The sequence below is a fragment of the Cajanus cajan genome, chromosome 4, assembly GCF_000230855.2.
Source record: "Cajanus cajan strain Asha chromosome 4, NIPB_CcT2T_4, whole genome shotgun sequence".
In the NCBI taxonomy this organism is placed as follows: Eukaryota; Viridiplantae; Streptophyta; class Magnoliopsida; order Fabales; family Fabaceae; genus Cajanus; species Cajanus cajan.
In genome coordinates this window covers 7,590,328-7,616,894 of record NC_138520.1, presented here as the reverse complement: position 1 = coordinate 7,616,894, position 26,567 = coordinate 7,590,328, and the positions used below count along the sequence as shown (strand labels likewise).

General features: G+C 35.7%; 2 protein-coding genes and 1 non-coding gene across 3 annotated transcripts; 1 reads left to right on the top strand and 2 right to left on the bottom strand.

Annotated features, from left to right (window-relative positions):
• Positions 1-9,149: 9,149 nt before the first annotated feature.
• LOC145957662 (small nucleolar RNA R71) lies at positions 9,150-9,255 on the bottom strand. Its single transcript, XR_014433705.1, has one exon. It is a non-coding gene; the product is annotated as a small nucleolar RNA R71 (small nucleolar RNA).
• A 415-nt stretch (positions 9,256-9,670) lies between these two features.
• LOC145957129 (uncharacterized) lies at positions 9,671-10,675 on the top strand. The gene is made up of 2 exons (XM_083073345.1): positions 9,671-10,169; positions 10,434-10,675. The coding sequence occupies exons 1-2, from the start codon at positions 9,671-9,673 to the stop codon at positions 10,673-10,675; spliced, it is 741 nt and encodes a 246-aa protein (XP_082929471.1).
• Positions 10,676-18,826: 8,151 nt separating this feature from the next.
• On the bottom strand, positions 18,827-26,551 carry LOC109802672 (protein NRT1/ PTR FAMILY 3.1). Its single transcript, XM_020364088.3, has 4 exons — positions 26,374-26,551; positions 23,142-23,359; positions 20,662-21,221; positions 18,827-19,878 (listed from the first exon to the last, which is right to left on the bottom strand). The coding sequence occupies exons 1-4, from the start codon at positions 26,477-26,479 to the stop codon at positions 18,951-18,953; spliced, it is 1,812 nt and encodes a 603-aa protein (XP_020219677.2). The 5' UTR covers positions 26,480-26,551; the 3' UTR covers positions 18,827-18,950.
• Between the last annotated feature and the right edge of the window lie 16 nt (positions 26,552-26,567).

Genomic DNA, 26,567 nt, shown 5'->3' with positions numbered 1-26,567 from the left:
GCTAGAACAGGATTTTGGTTGATTTTGATGCATCGGATGAGTGCATATTGTTTCTATGATTTTAATTGAATTGTTTTTGGTATATGAGTGTTATCTCTTCCTTTTCATGTTGAATTCTTTTAACTTTCAGGTCTACAGGTCCAAAAATGGTGAAGAACATGATGCCCTCTATCATCAAACGGCTAAGCCCTTTGGGGGCCGTGTGACAGAAGGGATCTCTAGAACCAAAGGGATGAACCGTTTTAAAGAGCTGAGCACTTTTGAAATGGTTGAGCCATTTTAAAGGGCTAAGCCCTTTGGGAGCTGCGTGTTAGGGAGGATCCTTGGAGGCAAAGTGGTAAGCGCTTTGGGAGGCGCTGAGCGGTTTGGTTCTTTTAGAATTAGACTTTGTTGTCTGCATAAAAGTTTTATCCTTGGATGTTAGCTTTTCAATGACGTTGGAATCACCTAAAAAGAAGGTGGCTTAGTTCCATGCACGCCCTTGATCTTGGTTCAACAAGGGAGACTCCAAAAGATGATGAAAAATGAAGGAGATGGTGGCGGAAGCACAAAGGTGAAGGTGAAGAGGGTTTGCTCAAGGTTGTTTCATCCAAGTGTAGGATGAAACCTATTTAGGGTTTTGCTCTCTTAGGGTGGAGATGGGAGGAGGTTAGCCAAAGGCAACCTAGTGCTAAGGAAAAGGTTGGTGTTTAGGGTGATGGAGGTGGCGCACAAGGTGTATGGGAGGTGTTTGGTGGGGTGTTGCTCCTTTTGGCTAGCTCACTTCACTAAGGTTGGTGAAGGCCACCCAAGGTAGGCCAAACTCACTCACTCACGGTGGTGGAAGGAGGAGGAGAAGGGGAGGAGGCCGTGGAGTTCCTAAAGACTAAGGAGAATGACAATGAGGCAAAATGCACACTCAATATCATTAATATCCAAAGTGTCTACAAGGAGCTAGACTAGGGGAATATATAGGAAGGCTTGCATTTAGGGTTGCATTTAGGGTGAGTGGCCGAATTTCACTAGGGAGAAATGCACCCTAAATGAAATGCCAAATGCAACCCTAGATGCTACTTGGTGGCCAAGTTTGGCATCTTTAAGGGTTTAGGTTGGCTACAACAAGGTGCATGATAAGTCCATGCAACCTTGGCCCTCCAATTGGGCCTAAGCCTACCTAACACCAAAAAAATGACCAAACAACACCACTAAGTGTGCGTCACCTCCTTAATGGATGCACCCTAGCCCAATTAAAATCCTAAGCATCTAAATTACCCCAAAATACAAGGGCAAAATGGGAAATACAAAGAAATAAACCCTAGGACTAAAATACCCCAAAATACAAGGGTAAAAATGGAATAAAGCAATAAATTCTATACTACTCAAATTAGCCATAGTCATGAACCATGTGATGGGTCTCACATGAAGTGAAGTACCAAGGATGGTCCTCCATCATACCCTCCTTCTTGAGAAGGATTTGACCTCAAATCTTTAAGCTCTTCCATTCCATTGATCCTTCAAAAGAAGTGAAACCACAATTAGGGGAGTAAAAATTAAAACTTAACTATGCAATCCTTAGTACATAAGTTGTTGAATGAAAGTGCTTAGGGCAAAGGGGAGAGCCAAAGAGGCATCACCAAAATTTTATTGACCCATGCAATTCATTCACCAAATCATCTAACTTAGGATTGGGTGCCTTTTATGCAATGATGGCTTTTTTAAAAAAAAGGTGCTCATCCTCCATTGCCATCTTTCTTTGGCACCAAAAGAAGGAGGATGGCACAAGGGTTAAGGTTCACTTGAACCTAGCCCTTTTTCTTCAAAGGAAAAATTCTTTTTTTCTTTTCTTTTCTTTTTGTTTTTGTTTTTGCTTTTCTCTTCATCATCTTTCTTAGCCTTTAGTTTGAGTTGGTCCTCATTCACTTGAGAGGGTGATAGAGGACACCACACAAACTTCTTACCTAAGTGTTGGAAACTTATTTTATTGGTGAGGCCATCATGGATTATGTGCTTGTCAAATTGCCATGGCCTCCCAAGCAAGACATGACTAACCTCTAATGGCACTATGTCACACAAAACATTTTCTTTATAGTTGCCAATAGAGATTGGTATGCTTGCTTGTTGGTTAACTACAACACCTCTTTCCTCATTGATCCATTGCATTTTGTAAGGTTTAGGATGAGGTTTTGTAGTTAAGGCTAGCTTATCAACCAATCTAGTACTACAACAATTAGAAGTAGACCCACTATCGACAATGAGAGAACAAGTACTTTCTAAGACCTTGCATTTTGTTTGAAACAAGTTCTCTCGTTGTGATTGGTCAATTTCACTAGATTGATTGTTAAGGAGCCTTCTAACCAACAATAAGTCTCCTTCACAAGGTAAAATTTCTTCCTCGGAGTCTATGGCTTCTTCTCCACTAGAGGAAGATGAAGTAGCTTCATCAAGGCTACTATAGTGATCTTGGGCTTTTAAAACCATGGTTTTCTTTGTAGGACATTGAGAAGCAATATGTCCTCTTCCAAGACACTTAAAGCACTTGATTTCACTTGACTTAGACTCTTTGGAAGGTGCTTTAAAAGATGAATTTTCTTTTTCTTTTCCTTTTTCTTTTTCTTCTTTGGGATAAGGTAGGGAAGAGTGGCCCTCCTTCTTAAAACTCTTGGAATAAGAGGGAGTGGAGTCTTTTCGAAAAGGTTTTCTTGTAAGTTGATGCTCCACTCTTGAGCAAAGTTGAACAAGTTCATTCAAATCCCTATAAGGTAGAAGTTCAACTTTGTCTCTTATCTCAAGATTAAGACCACTTTGAAATCTAGAGATTGTGGTCCTCTCTTCCTCCCTAATCCCAGCCCTCATCATTAGCAACTCCATAGATTGCCTATATTCTTCCACACTAGAGGACCCTTGTTTCAATCTTTGAAGCTTATCCATAAGCTCTCGGTCATAGTATGGAGGAATATGCCTCCTTCTTAAGGCACTACGGAGCTCATTCCAATATTGGATTGGGGGCTCATGATTTATTCTCCTTTCTTTTTCTAAGGAGGTCCACCAATACATAGCATGCCCTTGGAAGCTAAGGGTTGCTAAAGAAACCTTCCTATCTTCACTTATTCCATGGCAAGAGAAAAGTTGCTCAACTTTCATTTCCCAATCTAAATAATTTTCAACATTATCCTTGCCATGAAATGGGGGAAGATTGATGTTAGGTTCCCTATTGGAGGACTCCCTATTTCTATGATGTCTTGGGGGCCTTTGATAGTAATCATCATTGTGATGACTACTAAAGAAGATATCACTTGGAGGTTGGGTATGATGCCCTTCCTCCTCATGAGCACTTGTATACATGTGCCCCTTTCCTCTTGAGGGTTGAGGAGAAGTGACTTTTGGTCTTGAACCACTAGCCTCTCCTCCCACAACTAATCTTTCTAGCAATCTTTTTATTTCTTCATTATTTCTTTCTTGCTCTTTTTCTTTTCTTCTAATTTCTTCCTCTCTTTTTATATTTTCTTCCTCTTTTCTTCTTAGGTAATCTTTCAATTGCCTAAGCTCATCCCTAACACTAGACCTAGTACTATGAGAATTATGACCATGTACACTAGAATGCTCACTCATCTTTGATCAAAGGTTTTCACAAAATTTTCACAAAGAGTTAAAAAGGGTTTCACAAAGATTGAGTGATAAAAAGGTTTTCACAAAAAGTTTTGAAGGTGCAAGATAAGTAGAAAAGGCCTAAGTATACAAATTGAACCTTCAAGGGGAGGTGGACTACAAAGAATCACTTAATAACCAAGCCCTTTTCAAGTAAAAATTACTAAGCCCTTTTTACCTTTCTTACAAAAAAACAATTTTGACACTACCAAGTGTGTGTGTGCACGCACCCCTAGTAGGCAAAAGAAATAAGCCTTCTAAACGTTTTGGAAGCAAAAGATAAAAGCCTAAACAATTATACTACCAAAAGCTCTAAAACATGCAAAAGGAAAGCACTTAAAACATGTTCTAGTCGAGGTCCTAGGTGAAGGTTTTCAAATCACCTTCAACTACACGAACTAAAACCAAGTTGAAGAGGTTTAGAAATGGCCAAATTACAAACCAAAAGAATGAAACCAAGGCCAAAAACAAAGAGGCCGAAAATAGAAAATTTCAAGCAAAAATTATGCAAAACAAGAATTTAAGTCTTCAACTCCTCCTCTTGTGGTTCCTTCACAATGAGCAAACGTATTAGCACCTCTCCAAAGTGTTTACTCTCCTTTGGTTTAGTGAAAACCCTTCCAAAGGCTAGGTTGGGTTTTGGTTCACTCCTCCACTCAATCCACCAAAGGATTGCTACTTTGCTAGATAGGTGCTTCACCTACAATCAATGAAAACCAACCAAGAGCAAGAGTTCCAAAAAGATAAAACTGAAAAGGCACAATTAGGAAAGCTAAACTCAAAGAGAATTTATGGAGACAAACAAAAGAGGCCAAAAGAAAGACAAGCAAAAATTAAGACTCAATCAATAAAAGATAGCACTCAAAAGAATAAACCTAGAATGGCACTAGAATGGGTTTGTGTTTAAGTTTCACTTGCTTAAGTCTTTTAATGTTTTCGGTCCAGCCAAGGTATAAGTCCCAAAAATATGTCCAAAATGGTCAAGTTCCAACTCCAATGCTAAGGTATTTGGTCCAAGTCCACAAGTCAAGCAACAAGTCCTTTTTGTCCAAGGTATAATTTTTTTTTTTTTTTTGTTCTTGTTCTTTTTGGGTTCACGGCCTTTTGCTTTTTAATGTCCTTGGGTCCAATTTTTTTTTTAAAATTTCAATCCAATTTGTTGCTTAGGTTTTGCACTTGTGGTGGCACAAAAATTAGGTCAAAAATATGTAGCATAGGAGCAAGACAAGTGGCGCATCCTTAGAGGTTCTTTAAGGAAATTTTGAGTGGAATTGGTTTTGTACTATTTAGGTCAAGTTGTTTTAGCACAAAATATCCAGCACCTCTTAGATTCTTTTAGGGTTCTTGGAAAACAAGAAAGCAACTTAGACAAGTGAAAATGCAAGGGTAAAGATGGGCGGTTTTTCTAGCATGTGCAAGAAGGTTCACACATGGAAAATCATGGCAACATAGAACATGCTAGAAGCTATTAGCATGCATGAATGACCTAGATAGGAATTCTATATGACACGCCCACTTAAGATGTATGCATCATGGTATTTTTCATGTTTTCATGCAAGGTGTTTGGGCACATACATGGAAAATATGTAAGACAAAATATAGGAAGTAAAAATGACAAAACAATAGGTAGATTCAAAAAGAAAAATGCATGAACATGTAATACTCAACCTAGCATAGAAATATGACAACCTAACAATGGAACCTAAAACATGGAAGGTTCAAGGAAAACAAGTATGAACCACACAAAAATATTCGGTCAAGAGAGGAGAAGAAGAGAAATGACCGAATACCAAAAATAGAGAACAAAGAAGACTCAAAGGAAAATAAGGAAGGAAAACATTTACCCTTGAAGAACCATGGCTCTAGATACCACTTGATGGAAGGTGGCTTAGTTCCATGCACGCCCTTGATCTTGGTTCAACAAGGGAGACTCCAAAAGATGATGAAAAATGAAGGAGATGGTGGCGGAAGCACAAAGGTGAAGGTGAAGAGGGTTTGCTCAAGGTTGTTTCATCCAAGTGTAGGATGAAACCTATTTAGGGTTTTGCTCTCTTAGGGTGGAGATGGGAGGAGGTTAGCCAAAGGCAACCTAGTGCTAAGGAAAAGGTTGGTGTTTAGGGTGATGGAGGTGGCGCACAAGGTGTATGGGAGGTGTTTGGTGGGGTGTTGCTCCTTTTGGCTAGCTCACTTCACTAAGGTTGGTGAAGGCCACCCAAGGTAGGCCAAACTCACTCACTCACGGTGGTGGAAGGAGGAGGAGAAGGGGAGGAGGCCGTGGAGTTCCTAAAGACTAAGGAGAATGACAATGAGGCAAAATGCACACTCAATATCATTAATATCCAAAGTGTCTACAAGGAGCTAGACTAGGGGAATATATAGGAAGGCTTGCATTTAGGGTTGCATTTAGGGTGAGTGGCCGAATTTCACTAGGGAGAAATGCACCCTAAATGAAATGCCAAATGCAACCCTAGATGCTACTTGGTGGCCAAGTTTGGCATCTTTAAGGGTTTAGGTTGGCTACAACAAGGTGCATGATAAGTCCATGCAACCTTGGCCCTCCAATTGGGCCTAAGCCTACCTAACACCAAAAAAATGACCAAACAACACCACTAAGTGTGCGTCACCTCCTTAATGGATGCACCCTAGCCCAATTAAAATCCTAAGCATCTAAATTACCCCAAAATACAAGGGCAAAATGGGAAATACAAAGAAATAAACCCTAGGACTAAAATACCCCAAAATACAAGGGTAAAAATGGAATAAAGCAATAAATTCTATACTACTCAAATTAGCCATAGTCATGAACCATGTGATGGGTCTCACATGAAGTGAAGTACCAAGGATGGTCCTCCATCAGAATTAGACTTTGTTGTCTGCATAAAAGTTTTATCCTTGGATGTTAGCTTTTCAATGACGTTGGAATCACCTAAAAAGAAGGTCTAGAACTCCAGTTATGGCTGTTTTAGTGAACAGGGGTCAAGATGTCAACATTAATTATATCTGTTGCGATTTTTGAATTTTTTAGCTAAGTAGATGATTTTTTTTAGAATTTCATGTCTGCATAAGAGTTGTAGATTATCCTCTTATCTTTATTTTGAGATAGGTTTGAGCTTATTTGGATGAGTATAACTCTTTGTGTGTTGTTTTCTTTGACAATTGTTGAAGGGAGATGCATGTTGTTTTGATGTTCTAAGGTGTTATCATGTGGATTAAAAAGTTGTATGATACTATGTTGTAGAGTTGGTTCATATATGTATGATATATGATGTAAGTTGGTGCTTGATTCATATGTATGCTTGGTAATGATATATATGAATGTTTAAACATGATATGATATGTGTGTATGTTTATATGAGGATAATATTGATCACCGTGGTGGATTGACCATGTATGATGTATGATGCATTGTTTGCAAGTGATTATTAAGTCTCAATTATACTTCTTTTTGGACAAGACTTATTGAACAATTCCACTCATCCTTTGCACCATTGTAAGATAATTGTTCTCTTTTTGATTCAATTTGTGTGCAGATATAGCTAACCCAAAATTTAGCTAACAATACCCTAATACACCTCATTTTTGTGCAGGTATTGAGCTAGAGAATTGAGGATTGAAGACCCATAGGATTGGAAATCTAAGGAGCTACGGAGTAGAGAAGAGTGACTGCGCCGGACATGAGCAAAATAGAGTGCCACACCTCTGCAAGTCATACCTGCGCCGGGCGCAAGACTACCCTTACCGGGCGTGATCGAGACAGAGAGTAACTCAAACTCTCTGGAAGGCATTGCACCGGGCATAAAAGGAAATTTCACCGGGCGTGTCCTGAGGTAGAGAGTGCTTAACTTCCCTGGAAGGCCCTGCGCCAGGCGCAAAGACTTATGCGTCGGGCGTATAACCCTAATCTGACTCCCCAAGCTCATATTTGAAGAAATTTTCGAGGCTTTTCTCCTTATTCGCACATTGGATGCGTTTAGGAGCTGAGGAAGGGATTCCCGGAGCTTGGGACTATTCGTGTGTGGGTCTTTCCTTCGGTTCTTCATTCTCTCTTCCATCTCTATTTTTGCTTTACCCTCATTGTTTTGAGTGGTTCTACCCATTGTTTTGTGGGGTTAGATGCAACCAACGAATTCTATTATAATCCTTACGTTTTCAATGATATATATATATATATATATATATATATATATATATATATATATATATATATATATATATGTTGTTCACTCATTGTTGTGTATGTTTCTATTCTTAATGCTTTCTTTGGATTGATCCTCCTTTGCATGATATAGGTTCCATTGGGTGTTGGAAAATAACCATTGAAACTAGCTCTGAAACAAATGCCTAGTGGGAAATGTATCTAGGAATGGAGCTTGGTCCATTAGTAGTCTTAAACCCTAGCCCGTAATGCGGGTGTAGGTATTGGATACTCAAGGAATTGATATTCAATATCCGCACCTAGGCTCTTACTCTAAGGGATTAGGTTTGAGTAAACTTATGGGTTGACTAAGCAATGTATGTAACAAGAGATTAAAGATTCATTAGTGTGATCTGACCCCACAATTTCACAAAAATCATAATACCATTTCTACCCTTTTCCACTCACAACCAAATATTTTTATAGTTTAACATTCCAGTAGTCATACTCTTCAATTTACATTTACATGACAAACTACAAAATTGGAATTATTCTTTAGTCACGAATAGTCAATAAATGCTTATTTTACCTACTAATCCTTGTGGATACGATAATTTTACTACTTGAACGGCCGGTATACTTGCCATGTTTGAGACCGTTGATAGAACAAAAGTGATTTAAAGTGATAACAAAAATAGTTCAATGGAAAATCTCAACAAGTTTTTGGTGCCGTTGCCGGGGATTAGCAAGGCAATTTAGTATTTATAGCTATTTGTGACTTGTTCCTTTACTTTTATTGTTAATTTCTATTTTAGCAAATGAATTCTTTGGGCTGACTTGTGCACTCTAGTCTGTTGTTTTCTCTTGTATGCAAGGTACTATTCGAACCAGAGGTACTGCTTCTTCTGAGTCATTGTTGAACGATCCTAAGATTGAACGCACGGCAAGGAGGAATAATAGCAACAGGAGGAGAAGGAGGACTAGAGCAAATCCAGTTGGCCAACTAACCACTCAGATTCTTGAAGTTTTTGTCTCTTATATTCCTGAGTTCACTATGGAAGGTGAAGGTGGTGCTCACAATGAAAATCCAAACCAGAGGCATTGCTAGCAAAAATGAAGCCTGCACTTCTACAGCTTATTAGCTCTCATCAATTTTCTGGCTTAGATCATGAAGACCCACATACTCATCTCTACACTTTCTATGAGTTGTGTGGTTCAGTTGGAGTTTCAGGGGCTGATGAAGAGGCATTGTTCATGAGGTTGTTTCCATTTTCTCTGAATGGGAAGGCTAAGGCTTGGCTTCATTCTCAACCAAACCAAAGCCTGACCACTTGGAGGGATGTGGAGACTAAATTCTTAGCCAGGTTCTTTCCCCCGTCCAAGAACACTGAAGCCAGAACTGCTATTGCTACTTTTTCTCAAGGTGCGGACGAGCCATTATGTGAAGCATGGGAGAGGTACAAATCACTGTTGAAGAGGTGCCCTAATCATGGTTTTGAGGTGGAGCTGCAAGTTCAAACTTTCTGTAATGGGTTACAACCTCAAACCAAGATGATACTTGATGCTTCTTTTGGAGGGTCAGTTATGTTCAGAACTGCCGAGGAGGCTATCACCATCATTGAGTCCATGGCTTCCATAGATTTCAGGAGTCAGCATGGTAGAAGCTCTTCACATAAGAGGGGAGTTTTGGAGCTGAGTACTCAAGATGCGGTGTTGGCTCAAAACAAGATACTCTTCCAACAAATTGAAGCTTTGAATCAACAAATGGCCAAGCTACCTCAACAAGTTCAAGCTATGAAATCTAATGCTTCTCCTATGCAATAAGTGTTATCGTGTGATTTTTGTGGAGGTGACCACCCTAATGGTTATTGTGCTGGATCATCTAATTCCCAAGGTGAAGAAGTGAATTATATGGGGAATCAAGGGCGACAAAATTTCTCTCAACACCCCTATCCGCAAAATTCAAATCAAGGGTGGAGAAATAACTATGGTGGAAACAAACAAGATATGAATGCTTCATCAAGTAGCAGACCTCCACATCAACACCAACACCCACCTTTATATGAGAGAACCACCAAGTTGGAAGACACATTGCAACAATTCATGCAATTGTCTATGTCCAACCAAAAGAACACTGATGCTTCAATTAAAAATCTGGAGATACAGGTGGGGCAAATAGCAAAGCAGCTAGTAGAGCAACAAAAAGGTTCTTTCTCAGCCAACACCGAGCAAAACCCGAAGGGGCACTTGAACGTAGTATCTACCAGGAGTGGTCGAGAATTTGTGGTGAAGGAGAATGAGAAGAAGGATGAGAGCAAAGAAAAAAACGATATGGGTGTAGAAGATGATGCTAGTGTTGATGAAGAGATCATCTTAGAGGGCCCAGGAGTATGGAGAAGGAGTGAAGGAAGTGAGTTGGTTGAAAAGAATAAAAGGAAAAATGAAAATGACAAAAAGAGTGAGAAAAAGGAAGAAATTGAAAAAGAAAAAGAAGGAGTTAGTAGAGAGAAAAAGAAAGCACCCATGGAGGAGAGGAATATTGTAAAAGTGCCACCCACCAAGAGCCCACCATATACTCATGCACCTTCAAGAAGAGATAAGGAGAGGCAATATGCTCGGTTCTTAGAGATTTTCAAGACCTTGCAAATCAACATTCCGTTCTCCGAGGCATTAGAGCAAATGCCTACCTATGCCAAGTTCATGAAAGAGCTCCTCACCAAGAAGAGAAAATATTTTAAAGAGGAGACCATTACATTGGAGGCGGGGTGTAGTGCTATCATTCAGAAGATGTTGCCAACAAAATCCAAGGACCCTGGTAGTTTCACTCTTCCAGTCACTATTGGGAGTTTAGCTATTGGGAAGGCTTTGCTTGATTTGGGGGCTAGCATCAATCTCATGCCCTTATCTATGCTTTAGAGGATTGGTGATTTGGAGGTGAAGCCCACTCGCATGACTTTGCAGTTGGCTGATCAATCTGTAAAGTATCCTCATGGCATAGTGGAGGATGTTCTGGTGAAGGTGGACCGTTTCTTGTTTCCTGCTAATTTCGTGGTGATGGATATAGAAGAGGACATTGATGTACCTCTCATTCTTGGCCGACCATTCATGAAGACTGTAAGAGTTCTAATTGATGTGGATGATGGGAAGCTTAAGGTGAGAGTGAATGATGAAGAAGTCAACTTTGATGTGTTTGACACCATGCACTACCCCAAGGATAAGAGCAGTTGCTTCCGGGTTGATGTAATAGATGGCCTTATTGAAGATATGAGGAAACATGTCTCTTTTTCCACTCCTTTGGAGAAAGTCTTGATCAATGTGGTTGAATATCTCCATGAAGAAGAAGATAGAGAGATTGAGGCAAGTCTGAAGAGCCTTGACTCATATAAGGAGGTGACACCGGATTCAGTGCATATAGAAGATTTGAAGGAGGAAGGGGAGGTGATTACCCCTAAGCTTGAGTTGAAAATACTTCCTTCTCATCTCAATTATGTGTTTCTAGAAGAAGGTGGAAGCAAACCGGTCATCATAAGTAGCTCCTTATCCACATTGGAGGAGGAAAAGCTTGTGAGAGTTTTGAAGTTCTATCAAGGGGCAATTGGTTGGTCTATTTCTGATCTCAAGGGAATTAGCCCAGCCTATTGCATGCATAAGATATTTATAGAGGATGAGTACAAACCGGTTGCTCAACCACAGAGGAGGCTTAATCCTGTGATGAAGGAGGTGGTGAAGAAGGAAGTGATTAAATTGTTGGATGCCGGTATGATCTACCATATCTCTGATAGTGCATGGGTGAGCCCTGTACAAGTGGTTCCAAAGAAGGGTGGCATGACGGTGATTCAGAATGAGAAAAATGAGTTGATTCCTTCTAGAACGGTCACGGGGTGGAGAATGTGCATTGGTTATCGGAAGCTCAATAAAGCTACAAGGAAGGATCATTTTCCACTCTCATTCATGGATCATATGCTTGAGAGACTAGCTGACCAAGCATATTATTGCTTTCTTTATGGGTTTTCAGGCTATAACCAGATTGTGGTTGATCCAGAAGATCAAGAGAAGACCTCTTTCACATGTCCTTTTGGTGTCTTTGCTTATCGAAAGATGCCATTTGGACTGTGCAATGCCCCTGCAACATTTCAGAGATACATGCTTGCTATATTCTCTGACTTAGTAGAGAAGAGCATTGAGGTTTTCATGGACGACTTCTCTGTGTTCGGGTTTTCATTTGATGAGTGCCTAGCCAATCTTGAAGTGGTTCTTAGAAGATGCTTGGAGACCAACCTTATTCTCAACTGGGAAAAATGCCATTTCATGGTGACCGAGGGGATAGTCTTGGGGCACAAAATCTCTCACAAGGGCATTGAAGTTGACCCTGCCAAAGTGGAGGTAATAGAAAAACTTCCTCCACCCATCAATGTCAAAGGTATTAGGAGTTTCTTGGGGCATGCTGGCTTTTACAGGCGATTTATAAAGGACTTTTCAATGATAGCCAGACCCCTAAGTAATCTTCTAGACAAAGACACTCCTTTTTGTTTTAATGATTCTTGTTTGAAAGCTTATGAAGCTTTGAAGGCTAGACTTACCTCTGCACCCATAATCACTGCACCGGATTGGAAACTGGATTTTGAACTCATGTGTGATGCTAGTGATTATGCGGTTGGGGCAATCTTAGGCCAAAGGAGGGCTAAAACTTTTCGTGCTATTCACTATGCTAGCAAGGTTTTAAACGAGGCACAAATTAATTATGCCACTACTGAAAAAGAGTTGCTAGCCATAGTGTTTGCATTGGAAAAGTTTCGATCCTATTTGATTGGTTCCAAAGTGGTTGTGTTCACAGATCATGCAGCCATTAAATATTTACTCACCAAGCCGGATTCCAAGCCAAGACTCATAAGGTGGATTCTTCTACTTCAAGAATTTGATTTGGAGATCAAAGACAAGAGTCGCAAGGAAAATATGGTTGCGGACCACCTCTCAAGGCTTATAAATGATGAGGTGACCATGAAGGAGAGGGAGATCCGGGAGGAGTTCCCTGATGAGAAATTGCTTATGGTGCAAGAGCGGCCTTGGTTTGCTGACCTAGCAAACTTCAAGGCAACTGGAGTTATTCCTGAAGATTTCACATGGCACCAGAAAAAGAAGTTCCTCCGTTATGCTACCTATTATGTGTGGGATGACCATCACTTGTTCAAGATTGGTGCAGATGGCCTACTGAGGAGGTGTGTGTCAAGAGAGGAGGCCAAGAGTATTTTGTGGCACTGTCACAACTCCCCTTATGGAGGTCATTTCAACGGAGAGAGGGCAGCTGCCAAAGTGCTTCAATCTGATTTTTACTGGCCAACACTCTTCAAAGATGCCCACAGTCATGCCAAGCAGTGTGACAATTGTCAGAGGGCCGGGGGAATCACAAGGAAGCATGAGATGCCCTTACAGAACATGTAGGAAGTTGAGGTGTTCGATTGCTGGGCATAGACTTTGTTGGACCACTGCCTTCTTCCTTCACAAATGAGTACATTCTTGTGGCAGTGGACTATGTCTCAAAATGGGTTGAAGCTATTGCTACACCCAAGGTGGATGGCAAAACAGTGGTAAAGTTCCTCAAGAAGCACATTTTTAGCAGATTTGGCACCCTTAGGGTACTTATCAGTGATGGAGGTTCACACTTCTACAATGCTCAGTTGGAGAGGGCTCTAGAACATTATGGAGTCCATCATAAGGTTGCCACCACCTATCACCCTCAAACAAATGGTCAAGCTGAGGTTTCTAACAGAGAGATCAAGAGGATTCTGGAGAAAACTATGTCTTCTTCACGGAAGGATTGGTCTACAAAGCTTGATGAAGCACCATGGGCTTACCGAACTGCCTTCAAGTCTCCAATTGGTCTCACTCCATTCCAATTGGTGTATGGGAAAGCTTGCCATCTTCCTGTAGAACTGGAGCACAAAGCTTATTGGGCTTTGAAGATGTTGAATTTTGATCCTCTCAGTACTGGTGAGAAGAGGAAGTTGGAGCTGCATGCTCTTGATGAACTAAGGCTCCAAGCCTATGAATCATCCAAGCTTTACAAGGAAAAAGTCAAGAGTTATCATGACAGGAAAATTCTCAAGAGAGAGTTCAGGGCAGGCCAGTCGGTGCTACTGTTCAATTCCAGGCTAAAACTTTTCCCTGGAAAACTAAGGTCTAAATGGTTTGGCCCTTTCAGAGGTAAGGAGGTGAAACCCTATGGTGCTATAGAGATTGAAGATCCTGAGGCACAAAGAAACTGGGTTGTGAACGGACAGTGGCTGAAACCCTACTTGGGTGGAGAAGTTGAAAGACTCTGTTGTATCCTTTCTTTCAGAGACCCATGAGGTCTCTTCTAGTCAGGCTCGGGACAGTAAACAAGTGCTTCCTGGGAGGCAACCCAGAGATTTGAACTTTGTTTATGTGTTTCTCATCTCATTCGTGTTTTAGATTCTAGTACCAATTTTAGATGCTTGTTTTATGTGTTTCTGAACTTTGTTTATGATGCTTAGTCGTTTTGTGTTATATGTTGTTTTGTGCTATATGTGTTGTATTGTGCTATATGTGTTTTGTGTTATGTGTTAATTGTGTGAATCATGCTTGAGTGAGTTGATATAGATTAGATCCTTTAGGAGTGTGAGGAGTGGAAAAATTCAAGTGAAATCTTTATAGAGTTGACCACGCCGGGCGCGGCATAGCCACGCCCTGTGCATTTATTGGAACGCGGGGCGCATTAAAAGCTAGATGCTCCAGGGGGTTGCAAGCCCTGTGCGCTCATAAATGCGCCCAGCGCGGTCATCACTAGAAGGTCTCAGCCTTAAATATGCCGGGCGCGTATCTGCCAAGCCCAGCGCATTGAATGCTTGCACGTTTATAACCCTAAACATGCCCGGTGCTACACGGCAGCGCCCAACGTGACACCAGATTAGGGAAACTTTTGAACTTCTTCTGATATAGCACCCGACGCCCAAATTGCGCGCCCAGTGCGACCCTTCAGATACCCCCTTAACCTCTCACGCCCACCCTTCAGTTCTATTGTAATCCTTACGCTTTCAATGATATATATATATATATATATATATATATATATATGTTGTTCACTCATTGTTGTGTATGTTTCTATTCTCAATGCTTGCTTTGGATTAATCCTCCTTTGCATGATATAGGTTCCATTGGGTGTTGGAAAATAACCATTGAAACTAGCTTTGAAACAAATGCCTAGTGGAAAATGTATCTAGGAATGGAGCTTGGCCCATTAGTAGTCTTAAACCCTAGCCCGTAATGCGGGTGTAGGTATTGGATACTCAAGGAATTGATATTCAATATCCGCACCTAGGCTCTTGCTCTAAGGTATTAGGTTTGAGTAAACTTATGGGTTGACTAAGCAATGTATGTAACAAGAGATAAAAGATTCATTAGTGTGACATTTGGTGATATCTGACCCCACAATTTCACAAAAATCATAATACCATTTCTACCCTTTTCCACTCACAACCAAATACTTTTATATTTTAACATTCCAGTAGTCATACTCTTCAATTCACATTTACATGACAAACTACAAAATTGGAATTATTCTTTAGTCACGAATAGTCAATAAATGCTTATTTTACCTACTAATCCCTGTGGATACGATAATTTTACTACTTGAACGACCGGTATACTTGCCGTGTTTGAGACCGTTGATAGAACAAAAGTGATTTAAAGTGATAACAAAAATAGTTCAACGGAAAATCTCAACAGTGATGCCTTATGGCATGTGACTAGCCTAGGACTTGAGGAGAGGAAAAAATATTTTTGAACTAGAAGAACTCACGTAGAGTCTCTTAAGAGTGGTGCTTGGTTAGGCCATTGACTTTGGGTGAGAATGGTGCTTGGATAAGCCATTGGTTTGGGTGAGTCTCCTCTAAGTCCTTAGCTAGTGTTAGAGCAGGGTATGAGGTTGAGGCTTATTCCCTTAATCAAGTACTAGGGAAGGTTGCGTGGTTCCTAGCGGATAGACAGTGGGCAAAATCCATAAATGACTTAGTAATGCATACCAAGGTCGTGGCATGCCTGTACCCAACTGTACTATATATTCTAGACAGTGGAACCAAATTTCTAAGTGTGTAAGTGACATCATCCGAGTAAACTCGAGTGAGAATTAATATCCTAGTTTGTTGTGACCGAGGCGCATTGGGCGTGAAAATGGTTGGGGTGGTTTTGGTAGGATGAGATGTCACTTATATTGCTTGGTTGTTAGGGGGATCTCCTAGGTGAAATGCGTAACGACGCATTAGGTGATTGATATGCATTGATATCTATCATGAGTTACATTTATTGCATGATTATTGTATGATAGAGTGCATTGTTTGACTCTATGAGTATGTTGGGTGATATGAAGATTGTATAACATAGATGTGGACCATTTTGTTTGTATGATAGATTTTTGAACTCTAGCTTACCCTTCTGTTTCCATGTAGATGGATTGTGATGATCTTGTATGGGAGCAGGTTAGGGCTAGCTTGGAGCCGTGGTGACTGCTAAGGAGGTGTGGAATTTTGGTCATGATGCCATATTGACATAGGATGTATTAGTTATAGGGCTTGATTGGCACCAGAACATTACCATAGTTTTTGGATGACTGTATATATTTATATACATATATTTTTTGGGGTGGTTTGTATATATAAACAAGGGTTTTATTTATTTTACTCGTATATCCATATATGCATTATTATTCAATCAATGGTTATCCTAGTCAACTAGTACAGTTACATGATTCATAGGGTATAAAGGCCATGACATGTTACAATATATAATTTTATTTATTTTATACTACTCATCCCCATATAAAAGAATTTTTATTTTAATTTACTTGGCCTTTTTATAAAATTCACTTCACATTGACATTTGGATTAATTAACTTTTTTACTAATATACCCTTATTTATCATATAACCAATAAATAATAAATTCTATTAGTTAACATGATAACTCTATTTTCTCTTTTGAAAAATTGAAGATAAGTAGCACATTAGCTAATTGTGTAAAAAAATTAAGTGAAAAGGAATATGTAAAACTATCAAACAGGTTAAATCAACTTAACCTAACCTAATCCACACAAGTCATATGATGATTTTTGAGTTAGTTTAATCTGACCTGAGTTACATTAAGGCTAATTTTTTCAACCCAATTTTGAATTAAAAACAAAAAAACAACTTATTTACATGAAAAATGGATGATGAAAAAGTTCTCCTTGATATTGGATGAGATTAAGTGTCTCATGATGATGAACTATGTAGAGATGAGTTTGATGTACTTGCTTACTTTACATATTTACCAAAGAGATTATACAAAGTCTCGTTCACCTTATTCACTTTTTGTCCATATATATCATATGGATAAAGCCTAATATAATAAAAGTGTACAAAATTCAACTTTTTCATAGCGTAAAAAACAAATACAAGATTGATGCAATATTCACTCCAACACTTATCATGTTTTTTTTTCTTTTTAAATTTTTGATTGGGTCAACATAGGTAAAGTCTACTAGCTAACTTAGTCCAAGGCCATTTGGCCCGTCGAACTAAACGAGTCAAGTCAAAATGATTTATTTTTATTTAAGTCATTATTTCTATGGCTCAATTTAACCATATTTATGACTTGGTCAGATAGAACCAAAATTGACAACCTTAGAGGTGACAAGTCTCAACAATTGTAAGGATAATTTTAGAAAAATAATACAAACAATTAACAAATTTAATTTTACCAATTCAATTAGCTAAATATCTTAGTTTGTGTGAATATTAGTCAAAATGGTCTTATACATTTGGAGAAAAATAGAAATAATAATAAATATATTTTTTTAATAATACACGAATCAAAATTATAATAATAATAAGAATAATTTTAGAATAGTATAAAAAAGATAATATAATAATAAAAAAATATTATTATTATATTAATTAAAATTATTTAAATAAATCATTTTGTTAATTAAACTTATAAGTTTCTTTTAATGATTATTATTTTGATTTAAATATATTTTAATTCTTTGTAATGTAATAATAATATTAATAATATAAGTATTAATTTACAAATGATATTATTAAGGCTTAAATATGTTTTTAATTCCTCAAATTTAGGATAAATTTGTTTTTTATCCCACAAATTTAAAATTGTTATTTTTAGTCCTTGTAATTTCAAAAAATCTTATTTTAGTTTTTATATTCAAATTTTGTTAAGAAATGTATAAAATATTATTACATAAAATTTACATATTAGAGCATCTGCAATGGGGGTTGCTTATAAGCAACCCTCATTGCAGATGCTCTAAGTATTCCTGTTAGTGAAAATATCATATTAAATCTGATTAATATTGCATAACCATGTTAATTAGTCACTTTGACTAAAACAAAATTTTTGAAAATTATAGGAATTAAAAACAACAGTTTTAAATTTGAGCCAAAAATAAATTTGTCTTAAGTTTGAGATATTTAAAATATATTTAAACCTATTATTAATATTAATGAGGGAGAGAGATAGTACAACATGAGAGAGAGGATGGAGAGGGAGAAAAAGTGAAAATGGAATGAAAGGATCAAAGAGAGAGTGGGGAGATGAGAGAAAGAAGAGAGAGAGAGAATAAGAGAGAAAGGATAAGCAATGAGAGAGAGAGAGAGACAGGAGAGAAGAGTGAGATATAAAGAAGTGATAAGAGATATAGATTAGAGAAAAAAAAATAAATATAAATATAAAGACATTTCAATTTTTTTATATTTTTGAAAATTTAAAGTTTACGATTTGAAATAACCAAAATACTTCACAAATTACTAAAAAAATTATTTTTAATTTTTAATTTTAACAAAATATTTATCCTAAAACATTTTTAATCCATCAATAAATAAATAAATAAATAAATTACTTTTTTAAAATCTCTCGCCCAAACGCAATGTTAGAAAGATGAGATTCATACCATAACTTCAAAGACAAATCTACTACTTAAGAGAGTGTATACACCCCCCTAAAACATGAAACCCCTCATTGATATCGGTTGAATATGTACTTTTGAAACAAAATGGAAATAATCCAAATCAACCACTAATTAAGGTTTAAATTCGAAGTTGAACATTCAAAGAGTCCAACAAATGCAAATTAAAATTAGTCATTGTATACGTGAACCTAAACACATTAATCTTTCTAAACTTCCTCTATTCAGCATCTCCACCATCTTTCGAATTGCCAACTGAGATCTTTCCATTAGCCTGTTCCAAATCCTCATCCTTGTTCACTTCAGTATCAGTATTTTCTTCCAATGGCTTGTAAGTGTAACACCAAACACAAATTCCAAAGTAGATAATATTCAAAACCTGAATCCCACTAACAAGCAAGTAATAGTAGTCCAATCTACCCCTATTGAGGTTCCTATCAGGCAACCAATTCCTTTCCTCGCCACTGTACTTATGCACAAGCGTTACAACCAGTGTCCCAGCATAGCTCCCAAGGGCTATCACAATACAATACAAAGCAGTGGCACTGCTTCTCATGCTTTCTGGTGATTGATCATAGAGAAACTCGAAAAGTCCAACAGACATGAACACATCAGCCAAACCATGCAGACAATACTGAGGTACCAACCAGAACACACTTATGGGAATAGTGGCATTTGGATCGTCCAACAAGTGGTACTTGGCAGCAACTGATTTTCTCCTGACTTCAACTGGTGCTGAAACTAGTGTGGCTATAGTGTTGATCACGAAGCCTATTCCCATTCTTTGTATGCACGTGATTCCAGAAGGGTTGTTTGTGAATCTTCGGACAAAGGGGACAAAGAGACGTTCATAGAGGATAACTCCCGACATCATGGTTAGGACGCTGAAGATGGACATGGTGGCTGGAGAGACTTGGAATGAGTGAGTGAGGTGTCGATCCATTGTGCGGGCTTGTTGGATTACGAAGCTAGGAAGGTGTGATGAAGCGGCTATGAGTAAAATTCCTGATGAGGAAATTGGAAGGGTTCTTATGATGGATTTTAGCTCCTCCACTCTGTGAACAGTGGCCACTTTCCATAGGTTTGGTCGTGCGTTTGGGTCTCTAGCGGCCTCCTCTCCTGTCACAATTGCAGCCTTGTCTAACCATCTGTGGATATATTGTTCATTAACCATAAGTCAAGTGATGGTTCTTGTACAAATACACTGACTACTATGTTATCAATATCAAGTTATTTCATATATTGGGTCAGTGAAGCCACTTAGTTCCTGTTAATTTAGAAATACATGCTATCATTGTGAAAGACTAGGATAAGAGCATATTCACAGGAATTTTTTTTAATCTTATGAAAATTGAATTTGATATAAAGAAGTTTACAACACTCTACTCAACTACTGTATGATTAAAATGGGATGTATGAGTGTAACAAACAAATCGAAAGAAAAAATAAAGAAAAAAAATATATGATAAATGATGTGACACAAATTAAAGACAAAAATAAAGAGAAAAGTAAGATGGAAATGGAATGAAAGAGAAAGTGAATGTATTCTAATAATTTTTCTTCATACATATATAAAACCAATTAGGTAAATGAAATTTAATATTGAAAGCTTATCTTGGAAAAAACACTAACAACACATTTTTTTTTAATATATTATTTATTATTAATTAGTTAAAATTCAATAAAATTACAAAATTTAAAATTTTAACTTTTATTCGATAAATATCACTTATTTTAAAATTTTTAAATAAATTTTAACCAATAATATAATAAAAAAATATTAAAAAAGTGTGTTGCTAAACCTTCAAATTAGAGCTTCATTTTAGCAAATTAACCAAAGGTGGAATACATTGCAATAATAATCATACCCGGCCAATTATTAGTAGTCCAAATTTTTGGATTGAATAAGAAGAACCAGATATTTGGCTTACTTATATTGATTTGTGTGTAAAAGCCTTCCTTCCAAACAAATAGCAGCATCGAGGTCCCTATTTTGGTACAAAAACTTGGGATCGTTGGGCAAAGTCTCGTTCCTCTTCTTTATAGCAGCCACAACCACTTGGGCCAAACGAACCAAAGGGCTCCCTTCAGGTTTCTCGGTCTTATAGAGTGGTGAGCCCAACACAAAGGCAATGATGGATACGAACATGACAATAGTTGGTATGCCAAAGCCCCAACCCCAACCCGTGTTGTCTTGAATGTAAACCACAATGGTCAAAGCACTTAGAGAAGCCAACCCCAAGCTGAAAAAGTACCAATTGAAGAGGTTCCATTTCCTAGATGCCACACCCTTTTTGGTCATGTCAAATTGGTCCCCTAAGAAGGGCACAACACAGGGCCTGATGCCACCTGATCCAAGAGATGTGAGGATGAGAGAGATGTAGAGTATACTCAATTGTGAAGATGTGGCTTCTTGGCAATTCACTTGTTTTGGGCATGGTGCGGGGCGAAAATGGGGGAGTATAGCTGATACTGTTAAACTCACCAATCCCTATATCAAGCAAGAGAATGGCAAAACAATTAGCATTAGTTTGATACCCTATGCTAAAGTGGAAAGTTCCAAGAATTCAAACATGTACATCAAATTTAAGAATTTTTAAATCCAGATTTTTACAAAAGAAAGCATCAAATATAGAAGATAAACAAGAAGTAGAAACCTTGTTGATGTTAGTGCAAGACAATAAAGAATTTCATTTAGATGTTTGATGTGGATAAATGTTGTAGCAACTACAGGGGTGGAAGTAAGTCTTTCTTTTCTTATTTAAATGAAGATTTTTGTTCTTTTATGAGTTTTGGTGATTGATCCTTAGTTGATGTAATGGGAAAGGGTAAAGTTAAAATCATTATATATGTTATTTAGTTGAAGAGTAATTTGTTATTTGGTGGTCAATTGTTGGAAAAATATTATGAAATAGCTAATCAGAAAGATGTTAGTGAGATTTATATCGTAGGTAAAATTTTAATTATAATTGGAAAACAACATCAATAATATGACGATAATGTTTTTAAATTTTGTCTTTGGTGTTCACTATCAATATAATCTCTCTCTCTCTCATGGGGATGGAAAGTATTTCTACAATTTTGGAGGATAACACTGGTCAAAGTGGCGATCAACACAATTCTTTTAATAGGAATGTTAAGAGAAAAATACCATAGGGGACATTGACTCTAGTTGAGATGTCAGAAGGTGTTGGTCAAGAGAAAGTGTATGAATGACTTTATAATAACCTTAAGGACACACAATATAGAACACTTGGCTTGAAAAGGAAGGATATATATTTGTTGTTGGTACTAATATTAGTGTTGTAATGCATATGACAGACTTATATATAAGTAACTTGAAATACTAAATAAATGGTATTAGATGAATTCTCCTTGAAATGTGTGATGACATTAACCTTAAGAACTTATTTACTGTATACGTGTAAGCTCCTCAAGATACAACATAATTGTCTCATTAAGGAACAAAATTGACAAATAAATAATTTAGTAGAGAACCCAAAATAGATAAGAGAGAGATGAAGTGGTTTTGGATATGTAAAACAGTAAGACAGAGACCTCTATTTATAGAGTCACAGAGTACGTGTGAAGCTCAAAAATAGTCTAAAAATTAAGGGAGGAATTTGACTAAACTTATCTAAATATGACTATTAGAGAATAAAATACTTGATCTGGAAAAGGTTGAACAAAATTTTGAAGATCCAGTCAACTCTTAAAATGAAATCATATTTTGAATAGGGTTTCGTTTCGATTAATTAAAATAATTTAATGCTTTCAAATTTCATTTTTTACATACACAAAGATGTCAAATTGACAGATACACATTTTAATAGGTTAACGAGATCCATTCTCATGGACACAAGCCCAATATCCATTAATTGTCTCTTTGAAAGCTAAAATGTACTAATGGCTGAATTATAGGGTATCCTAACTGCTCTTGGTGTTGCTTAGGAGGCTGGTTATAGAAGGTTTGGGTGGAGAACGATTCACGCATTGCGATAGACTTGATCATTACAGGAGTGCATGTCAATCATCCTTTTAAGATTATGGTGGACATTATTCATTATTGGCTTAATAAGGATTGACAAGTAAAAGTTACACATGCGTTTAGAGAAACAAACATGGTTGCTGACTATTTGGCTAGTATAACTCATTATCGTCATTTTGGTTTACATGTTAGACAGGGTCACCTATAATTGGGTGCATTTACTTTCCTAGACAAGATGAAATGGGGTTATCCATTCACCTAAGTTTTGTCCTTGATAACACTAAAATGAGTTCAAATAGATTATTTCCATTAATGATTGAGACTTGAGACTTGAGAGTGATCAATCTTGATTAGATTAATAGGCTATAATAATTGAATGAGATTGTATATATGTGGAGAAAAAGAGAAGAGAAGAAAGCATGCCAGTTGATAGATAAGAGAAGCAACAGTAATGGTCCAAAAGCGGCCAGCGAAGGACTCAGAAATGATAGCACCAAGAAGAGGGGTGAAGCTAGCCGTTCCACCAAATATTGTGAGAATGTTTGAGGCAGATACCAGTGGCATGTTCAGCACTTGTGTCAGGTAACTTATCAAGTTACCATTGAAACCAGCTACTGCAAATCTATCGCAGAATTCATTTGCTGCATACATACACACACATCGAATCCAACCAGTCAAAATTAACCTTAATTCATAAAGATGATTAAACACAACAGTGGACACTACAGGATACTGACTTATGTGGGGCATCCGATATATGTAACATGAACATTATGCATGAAAATAGTGAATAAAAAAAAACACTATGCACGAAATTACTGAAATATTAGAAATACACATTCTTTTGTAACATATTGCTTGAAAATTATTAAACTTGTCATAAATTTATAAAAAATCACATTAAAAGTGATCAGTCAGATTCTTCAACAGTAAGTAGTTAATAATTCATGATCAGAAAGAGACTTACTTATAAATTACTAATAATATGATTATATGGTCAATAATTTAATGATCAGTTGAATTCTCTAACATACTAATAATATGATTATAAAAGAATTCAATTAACAATTAATACAACTAAATTACTAGTATTTTGTGGTTGTAAGGAGAGACCTACTAAAAGTAATTAGTAAAATTGTTTAACAAAAATATATATTATTGACAAAGTTCGTATTTCTTTGTACCATTAACATAATTATAAAAAAATATTATATATTTTTTATCACAGGATTACAAAAGTCATTTACTTAGGAAACAGTAATTCGAGTTGTGGCTCTTAAACCTAAATATTTAACCCGCAAAAACTGCAGTTACATGTGCAGTGAGTGAAGCATTGGTGTAAAGTGATATCATGTGCAGTATGAATATTACAGGTAAGATTTGCTTAGATCGCAATTCACTTTCATTACTGCCGATTACTGTTAGACTTAGAAATAATAATTTAACTAGTATTTTAACTGTGTAATTTACAAAATAAATATTTATATATATAATTAAAAATTATAATATTTTAAATATATAAATTATATTATTTTTAAAATTTGTAATAAATTTTTTAAGACGTATAAATTTTATTTTAAATTTATAATAAATAATTTTTATTGTCACACAAGTTATTTAAAAAATAAAATTTAATTTAGAAACAAAACCGAAAGTATAAGAGATTAAGAAAAATATTTTAAAAATTCTCATTAAATAATGATTTTTAAAAATATTTTCGTTTAAAATTATTATTCTAATTTATATATGGAGAAAATATTACATAGTATAAATTGAGTAGCCATTCTGTAATATAATTAAACACGATAATTTTAAAATAAAATAATAGAAAAATTTAAAAAAAAAAGACAAAAAAAGTGAATGTACGTAGGCAAAACATTATTTATACAGATAGCATATAATAAAACTATGCCTGGCATAAAATTTATATTTAATAAAATGAATATATTAAATACAATATAAATATTTTGATTTTTAAAAAAATAGCATAATTGATAATAACGTTAAATAGTAAAGCTCAGTAAACTGTTTTCCAACAAAAATCATAAATATTAAATATCAGACAAACATTTATAATTATAAGATACAAGGTTAGTTTATTTAAAATCATAAAATAATGTGGTTAAAAGAATGATTTAAAAAAATATTTTTTTAAAAAGTATATGATTTATCTTTTACCAAAAAAAAATTTTAAAAAGAAAAAGATAAACACATAAAAAAAAGTACAAAGAAAAATTACTTCATAAAAAATTTAGACAAACAGACCATAATATTATAAAGGATTAGTAAACTAATTAATAAAGTGACGATAATAATATCTAATAATAGACATTAAAGTAACTTTAAAGAGTTTCCTTCATATGTATACACGTATTGTTAATGAATCAAAATTAATTATTGGTACAAAATTTAAAGTATTTATTTTAAAAAATTGATAAATGTTTTGAATCTTATAAAATTAGTTAGTTTTGATTTTTAAATTTAGAACTATTATTTTGTCTTTATTGTTATGTAATTATCATTTTTAATTATTTATTTGTTTATTAAAAGGTTTAAGAATCATTTCAGATGTTATCAACAATTATTAGTGACATCATATTAGTGTGTGATATTTATAATTTTTTTAATAATTTTTTAAAATAAATTTTATTTAACTACCTTAAAATCATAATTAGAGATCAACAATAATATATAATTTCAGGTTTTAGAGGAATAAAAATATTAAAAAAATTATAAAATCAAAATTTACTGACTTTATAAGGGTTAAAAATATTTCAAAAAAAAAATTTAATGTTTACAAATTTTAAAAAATAAAAAAATAATTTTTTTTTTATAGAAACTAAAATCAAAACTCACTCATATTACAAAAATTAACAACAATATTTAAGTATTTTAAAAACTAACAAACTTATGATAGTAATTTATGATAAAATGACAATATATATAGATAATCGTTTTTACACTATTAATTTAAAGACTATTTACGCATACATTTTAATTAAAATAAAAGTTGCGAATGAACCAAATAAATAAATAAATATAAAGTTGGGATTAAACTTAGATAAATATTTTAGTTATTTTTAATATTTAAAAAGCTAAGTATATTAAAACTAATTTTAGGAGACTTAAAAATAATTAATCATGAATTTCAATTAAAAAATTGAAATATATAATATAGGCTATACAAGACGAAGGAAGATTGATTAGTCAAAAGATTGAATCACTTTGAGTTAATTAAGTGACAACTTGACTTATTAAGAAATGGATAAATAACTGGCACACGAAGTCTTTCCTACTAATTAAATGATCATGGATTGAGAAAGGAGCTAACATCCACTTGATAGATACTAATCTACTACAAATCATTCAAAAACAAAAAAGTCTTTAAAGTAGTCCTACGAAGATCAAGATGAAATTATATTTTTTTGGGTGAATGACAAGGAAAATAATATTATACTTTGCACGAACTGCATTCTAATAGCTACAAATTTTTTAACTTATAAAAAAATGATTTAGTGAATAAACCATTATAACTATTGATTCAAAAATTAATAATTCTATATATATTATGAGTTATGACAATGTTAATAGTTAATTTGTAATAATTGTGAGGTAATTATTATAATTAAGAAATGAAGGTAATGGATGGACTGACCAAGGATGAAAGGCAATGTTCGGATGCCACCACGACGTTGCTGCCGTTTCCTCTTTGCCTCGCCACTGCTCATGCTCCTCCCTGTCTCCATATCTGCGCTACTCATCGATATGTCTCTAACTCTTCTATTTGCATTCAACTATATATATACACATTATGCCATATATATAAATGTATATGTTATGTTGATATGG

Bases quoted from the DNA above. Each gene is read 5' to 3' on its own strand.
- LOC145957129 (XM_083073345.1), top strand. From the start codon at position 9,671: ATGGGGAATCAAGGGCGACAAAATTTCTCTCAACACCCCTATCCGCAA. The intron at 10,170-10,433 runs GTGAGTTGGTTG...CCGAGGCATTAG, and splicing joins ATGGAGAAGGAGTGAAGGAA to AGCAAATGCCTACCTATGCC.
- LOC109802672 (XM_020364088.3), bottom strand. From the start codon at position 26,479: ATGAGTAGCGCAGATATGGAGACAGGGAGGAGCATGAGCAGTGGCGAG. The intron at 21,222-23,141 runs GCATGCTTTCTT...TGCTTGATATAG, and splicing joins CTTCTCTTATCTATCAACTG to GGATTGGTGAGTTTAACAGT. The intron at 19,879-20,661 runs GTAAGCCAAATA...ATATATCCACAG, and splicing joins TTACACACAAATCAATATAA to ATGGTTAGACAAGGCTGCAA.